We start from the raw sequence: 7,722 nt of genomic DNA, 5'->3' as shown, positions 1-7,722 counted from the left end.
CCGAGGCACCAGTGTTAAAACAGCTCACGCTAATGGATTAGCATGTAAGAAAATGTTGAAGACAGCGCAAACATCTACAGAACTGGATTTTGAGGCTTTTAGAAGAAACTATGTCGCAGAAATGTGGCGGGATGTGTGTGCTACAGAGATGACTCTAGGAGGACAGCAAGGTGGGGCAGGTCTGGGCAACGACGTAACAAAGACAGCGAGAGAACTGAATTTCGGGGTAACATTGTCACAACAAACCCCTGCTGAAGACGAAAGCCTAAGACTCACCCTTTCTGGCGCATCCATGGCAACAAACCAACGAACAATCTTAACGTTGTCGTCATCAGACTCTTCATTCGGCACACCGACTTCCCCTTCAACCAGTATTTCGTTATCAACAGAGGAGCTAATGGATGCAGAGATAGGTAACCTATCTCCTACCGGCGTAATAGGTGAGTTATCTGAAAACTAGTATTGAATATGGATAAGATTCAAATGAAGAGATGGTGATTATATGCTATCATTTGCCAGGTCCACCAGCAATGGAGGACTATTACACAGACCCGGATGGACCATTGTGTTTGACTCCAAGAGTTCCCATAGTTGGGGGGATAACAGTAGGTACGCCGGTAATGGAAAAGGGATCTGGTTCAACTCAGGGGAAAGAGGTTCCGGAGGGAGACAGACAAATGGCGGTAAGGGAAACGCCAGTCCCGACAGTGTTGTATGATCGGGATGCACCTCCGTATTTCGATGACCCGGGAGAAGAAGGTAAACAAGGGATAATAATATTGTTTTTGGGCTAATATTTATATATCGAGATAAGTGTTTTTATAACACGCTAAATGATGGTGTGTGGATAACATTGACAGATTACCTTCAACGAGCGCTTAAAGATGCTGATTATGAAGGGGATGACATTTTCGTGGGAAGGTTGTTCAAAAACAAAGATGACTGCTGCACAAAACTAGCTATTCATGCAATCCGACGAAAGTTCCACTTTATACATGCAAAATCTTGTCCAACAATGGTGATAGCTGTTTGCGTCGGGACGACATGCCCGTGACGGGTTTATGCAACAAAATTAGAAGACATTGAGCGGTTTGAAGTAAGGACGGCAATACTGCAGCACACCTGCAGCGTGGACGCCAGAGGAGACTTCCACAAGCAAGCATCAACAGCAGTTATAGGGAAGCTGATGAGGACACGGTACGTTGGGGTTGGAAGAGGACCTAGGCCTAATGAGTTGCGGAGAATGCTGAGGCAAGAATTCAGTCTCAATGTTTCTTACTGGAAAGCGTGGAGAGCAAGAGAGATTGCAATGGACAATGCTATGGGCTCGGCTATGGGGAGTTTTGCATTAATCCAACCATACTTCAAACTTCTGATGGCAACAAATCCAAACTCTATTACTGAGCTAGAAACCGAGACAGATAACTTGGGAGTTACCAGGTTTAAGTATCTATTCTTTGCTCTACACGCATCAATCAAGGGGTATGCTTACATGAGAAAAGTTATTGTCATCGATGGAACTCACTTGAGAGGCAGGTATGGAGGTTGTCTAGTAGCTGCAAGCGCCCAAGATGCGAATTTCCAGGTTTTTCCACTCGCATTTGGAATTGTTAATAGTGAAAACGACGAGGCGTGGACCTGGTTCATGACGAAGCTAACTGAAGTTGTCCCAGATGAACCAGACCTAGTGTTCGTCTCAGACAGGCACGCTTCCATATACGCAAGTATTAGGAAGGTAAACATTGGTAGATAACATATTATTTACCACAAAATCAGTCTCTTTTACGTATAAGAACTTTGTTTATATTTAATAAATAATTGTGAAAATGAAATGTTGAAACTAATACAGTAAAGGAAATATGGGTTATCTGATAATAACATTTGTATTTAATATATGAGGGGTTACCAAATAAGATAAAATAAAAATATAAGAGATATCTAAATACATAAGTTTTTAAATACAAAAATAAATACTAAGCAAACTAGAAATGAGATATGCTAATGTTATAGAGTTCCGTTAAATATGATGACAGGTGTATCCAATGGCATCCCACGCGGCTTGTGTGATTCATTTGAAAAGAAATATAATCGCAATCTTCAAAAACGAAGCCCTAGGAAGTCTAGTGTCGAGCGCAGCCAGGGCCTACCGCCTATGTGATTTCAACAAAATCTTTGCGGAGATTCGAGCAATGAATGGGCCATGTGCTGACTACCTCACCGGAATAGGGTTTGAGCATTGGACCCGATCTCATTTTGTTGGTGAAAGATATAACGTGATGACAAGCAACATCGCAGAATCGTTAAACAATGTGTTGACAATGGCAAGAGACTATCCGGTGATCTCGATCCTCGAATCTTGGAGAACAACTTTGGTTACGTGGTTTGCTCTACGGAGGGAAGCAGCTCGTATGGAAGAAAGCATATTGCCTCCAAAGGTAAATGATATGGTGATAGAGAACTTTGAAAAGGGGGCAGGATTTGGAGTGTTGAAAATAGGGGATGGGCTATATGAGGTGAGAGATATGGTGGACTGCGGGTACGCCGTAAATCTGTGGGAAAGAACATGCACCTGTAGACAGTTTCAGCTTCTTACTATACCATGTTCCCATGCAATAGCTGCCGCAATCAGAGAAGGGATAAGAGTTGACACCATGGTTGGAGTCCACCACACAGTTCCACAACTACGGTCAGCGTACAAAGAAATGATTATGCCCGTCCCAGATATGGCAACACTAGCACCATCACCAAATGATATCGGGGGAGGGAAGCTAGCGCCACCATATGTTAGACGGCCACCAGGGCGGCCAAGAAAAAGGAGACTATTTTCTCGGGGAGAATTCAAGGTGACTTAATAGTTATTTGCTATTTAAATAATGGTAAAAATTTTGTTATCGGGATATCTAATATTTTCCTGATGAATTATGTTTCAGAGAACGTCGGGTAAGCGCTGCACACGCTGCCGTTCACTGGGCCACAATCGAGCAACTTGCAGGGGACCAATGACGGTAATAAATTTAAATTATATTTTCAATATAAAAAAAACTTAAGAAAACCTTGTTACCGAAAATTGTGATAACACACAGGAGCCGTAGAAAGCAGGGGAAGCTAGTTTTTTGGGAAAGAAGAACGGATGGAAGACGTTGGGCAAACTAAAATTGCTCGACGGGATGTTAAATAAATAAAGCTGATGATGCCAGTAGAATAATTTTGGTGTATAGAATGCGGATTCTAGTGGCCTAATATGTATAATTATTGAAGAAAATACCCATCCGTCGGTTACTGTTTAATTATTTAATGAAAGCCAGTTAATGTTCATATCCCCAATAAATCTGTTGGCATTGTATGGGAAGTTTGGACTACGCGTAAGAAGAATGTTATCGAGCTACCATTGATAAAACGATAACATATTTATTACGAATTTGGTATAAAGAAAAATATTGGGGAACCTAAAAAAACAACTGACATACGAAACAAATTACTGCGATAAGGGTTTGTTTAGACCATAGCCAACTGATTTATAGGATAAGAAACAAATTAATGCAAGATCTATGGAATTTTGAGGGAATTGGTGGGTACAGATTCTCACCATCAATCAAGATAACACATTGGTTATATAACTTTGTGAGATACACTTGTATGAAGTCTAAAACAAATGATATTGTTATTATTACTGTGTTACCAACATGTATAAACAGATAAACTACTAATAATAAATAATACAAAAAATCCTATAAAATAATGAACAAAGTAAGTTAGTTGTTAAGAAAGAAGTTACGTAGTAAACATATAACTAATTTGGATGTTTCTTTAGAGGTACAAAAATCGAATTTAACCTCTCTTGTTGAAACCGAGGGTTCCACTTCACCTCTCGTTATTAAAATCGATTTGGGGAAACTTACAAAATTAGGGTTACCTACCTCTCTCCAAGGACACTTCAGAGTCTCTTCTGCTTCACTAGTGTGCAGCTTCCTCTCCGGTTCTTCTTCACTCGCATCTGCTTGATTTTGTTTATCTCTGAAACAATCAAGTTATGAGTCAATTTTCTACTTCTGGTTCATCTCAACTCACTTCGAGAACTACTCGCAGAGGTGTTCCGAGTAGATGCTGGTGTGGTGACGAGATAACTACCTTCACTTCAAAGACAGATGAAAACCCATATCGAAGATTCTACAGATGCGTTAGGGGCGTCCTGGTAATGAATTGGTTAAATAAATTTATGAAAATTTATTTACCTCAGTAATTTAAGCTTCCGATTTGGGTCTTTTTTTAGGATAAAAAGGAAAAACACCTATTCATTTGGGTTGATGATGCTCTTCTAGAGGAGATTAGAATTGTTGAAAGGAGGCACAACCAACTCCTAGAAGACGTCAATGATTTAAAGAAAATGGTCATGGAGAATGTAGAGCTGCAAAGTAAGATGGTGAAGGAGATGGAAAGAGAGATGAACAAGATGAAGAATGAGATAATTGAGCAAAAGCTGAAGGTACCAAAGGAGAGTACGGAAAAGGCGAGCATGAAATCAGTTTGTGTACTCGTGGTTGTGGTGGTTTCAATAGCGTGGCTTTGTCGAAAGGTTCTGTGATCTGTTTTGTATGTGGATGGGTCTAGTTAAGTTAAGATTTAGACGCTAAAAGAATGAACAATCTAAAGTTATCGGTTAATCAAGAAGTTACTTGGATGTGCCTTGTTAAGATTTAGAAGTTTTAAAGAATGAACAAATATAAAGTTAGTGTCTAAGCAAGAAGTTACGTGGGGAACATATTACATATTTAGATGTTTCTTTAGAAGTACAAGAATCGAATGAAACACAGATAAGAATGTTTGAAAGTTATCTGACTAACATGTTAGTTAACTATCATTAGTAATTTTACAGAACATATAATTTGTTCTATAATTAAACTAACATATATACGTAATTAATTGGGTATTTCGAAACTTCTTAAATAACAGAACGAATCACTTGTTCTGACTTCATCTCTTATTCATATAAATATAAGTAACAAATGGTTTGCTCCGATAAAACTTTCCTTTCTGTTAAATGTTATCTCTCCTAAAAAACAAACACATATATGACATTATTAGGTTATGTCTGTAACAAATACATTAACTATATTAGTTTATCGTTGTTGATGAGAAAAAGGCAAAATTTAATGGAAATTAAAGGATAATAATAATGATCCGAAACGAAGTAAGTTCAATATAAAGGACAAAAGAGAGTACTAACAAATATGGAATAGAACATGGGAAATATTATATGAAAAGAACATAGTACATACTAAAACAAAACAAGGGGAGAACTACGGGACACCAGCGAGAATGATAGCAGAGACAAGTTTTTTGGTTTCAGCTTCGATGAATTCGGGAAGAAATTCAGCACAATCATCCATACCACCAGCAGAATGCGCATGGATGAGAAAGATAGTCATCAAGCCGGAATCAACATGTGAAGTCACCTGCGGGATGCAAAGAGATCTTTCAACTGAAAATGGAATAGGTAAGAGCTGGCTCATTATTGGATTAGATGCCGCCTGTCTGAAGAGAATAGGAAGCATTTTGGAGAGAGGCTCGATATCCGCCTTGATGCTAGCATCCGTACGCAAATGAACATTAGAATCGAGAACGGTAATCTTGGCGCAATTAAGATCAACACATAAGGCAACCCAATGTTTTTTGTCAAAGTTGAATGGCAGATAAAGGTAGTCAACTTCAGTAAACAGCTCAGCACGGTCCAGCTCCCCAACACCAGAAACAGTATCAACCAAGGCTGTAGGAAACTGGAAATCTTGAGGAACAGGGGCTTTGGTGAACTTCGGATAAAGGCGGCACAATTGAGAGATAAACTTGGTATCAAGCACATCAACACGAAGTTTTCCGCAATCCACCTCGTGTGTATGGAGAATGTGCCTGCTGAATTTTAACAGGGCGTCCATGACCTACAATATAGCAATCGATTAAAATGATTATCGGATAACTACTCAAGTTAACCCGTAACAATATTATTATATATCAGATAACCTTGTTCGTCAAAGGTTTTTTCCTCTCAATTAACTCAAGGACATCCTTGCTGGTGATAGAAACATCGGGGCCTAAAGAAATAGAGCTGCAAAATCGGTAACAAAATTATTAACAAATAAAGAAATTATCTATCTAACATAACAAATGCCAGTAAGAAAAAGAAAGATAAGAAAAACCTTATCGCTTTCAGTTTTTTCAAGGAACGGTTAAAACGCTCTTCGGGATCTAAACATCCACTAGTATTGGCGATGGGAGAAGGGTGTCCTACCAAAAGCTTCGTTTTCTTATCAAACTGAAACCGACCATCTAACTTGGAAGATCTCGTTCTAAGCCTTTTACTCCTTCTTCCTCCATTATTACCAACAACACTAGTCTGAGATGGAACATCTCCCTGCATAAGATAACAAAATGAAAGTGCCATTTTGAAAATAATGCATGATTGGAAACGCAATAAAAGGAACAAACCTTCTCTGGGACCAAAACTTTGTTTGACTCACAAACAGAAATTGGGGCAGCCACAAGAACATGGGGATCCTGAAAAGCAAAAAGGAATCAAAATGCTAATGATGTAACCCTACTAAAGATAATGACTAAGAAATAGATAATGAGGAAAAGATTTTTCAAACCTGAAGAGGGTCAACTGCCATCTCTGGAGCAGTTTCATTTCGGGGACCCTATTAACCGATAACTGATAGATTAGAAAACAATGACGTGTAACTAATTGATTGGTTAACTAACTAATCTAACAGGTAACTAATTGATTAACAGGTAACTAATTGATTAGTTAACAGGTAACTAATTGATTAACAGGTAACAAATTGATTAGTTTACTAATCTAATGTTTATTGGGTAAGATTATTAAACTAAACTAATGATTATTGGATAACAGATAACTAATAGATTATTAAACTAAATATGTAATTATGTAATAAATAATTATATAACAAGGTAAGAATCCTATTAACAGATAATTAAATGATTAGTTCCTAATAAAAGGTTAACTGGGTAAGATATGAGAGTCGAAAACGAGAGAGACATTATACCTCAATGGGTTCCCTGTCTTTTGGAAGAGCATCTCCACTTGATTGTTTCTATACCCGATAAGAATAAAGTTATAAAATAAGTAATTATGTAACAATAGAAAATACTTACATAGATTTCCAACAAACCTCTTCATCCACTTTAGCTTCGGTTTGGGAGTCCTATTAACAGATAACTAATTGATTAGTTAACTAATCTAATGAATATTGGGTAAGATGTGAGAGTCGAAAAATAGTCAATATACCTGAATAAGTTCCCTGTCTTTTGGGGAAGCATCTAAACATTGTAATTCCTATAACCAATAACAATAAGGTTATGTGCTAAATAATAATATAGCTTGTTCAAATAGTAAGAGATTTTTATTACAAACCTCCTCCCCTATATCTTCAATTAGGGGATCCTATTGACAGATAACTAGTTGATTAGAAAACTAATAAAAGGTATACTGGATAATATATGATATTGTACCTGAATAGGTTTCCCGTGTTTTGGGGAAGCATCTCGACTTGATAATTCCTATCACAGATAACATCAAAGTTATGTACAAAATAATTTTATAACATGGTAAAATAGTTATAGATATTTATTACAGACCTCGTGACATGTGGCTTCACTTTGGGAATCCTATTGACAGATAACTAGTTGATTAGTAAATTAACTAAAGGA

The 7,722-nt window shown here is 37.7% G+C and overlaps 1 protein-coding gene and 1 pseudogene across 1 annotated transcript; one reads left to right on the top strand and one right to left on the bottom strand.

The window, feature by feature from the left end:
- Positions 1–611, top strand: part of LOC9302353 — a 1,876-nt pseudogene extending 1,265 nt beyond the window's left edge.
- Positions 612–5,218: 4,607 nt separating this feature from the next.
- LOC110225676 lies at positions 5,219–6,541 on the bottom strand. Its single transcript, XM_021015555.1, has 3 exons — positions 6,481–6,541; positions 6,192–6,406; positions 5,219–6,100 (listed from the first exon to the last, which is right to left on the bottom strand). The coding sequence occupies exon 3, from the start codon at positions 5,928–5,930 to the stop codon at positions 5,298–5,300; it is 633 nt and encodes a 210-aa protein (XP_020871214.1). The 5' UTR covers positions 5,931–6,100; positions 6,192–6,406; positions 6,481–6,541; the 3' UTR covers positions 5,219–5,297.
- Between the last annotated feature and the right edge of the window lie 1,181 nt (positions 6,542–7,722).

This window comes from Arabidopsis lyrata (assembly GCF_000004255.2).
Source record: "Arabidopsis lyrata subsp. lyrata unplaced genomic scaffold ARALYscaffold_8, whole genome shotgun sequence".
Classification (NCBI taxonomy): Eukaryota; Viridiplantae; Streptophyta; class Magnoliopsida; order Brassicales; family Brassicaceae; genus Arabidopsis; species Arabidopsis lyrata.
This window is presented reverse-complemented; position numbering and strand designations above follow the sequence as displayed.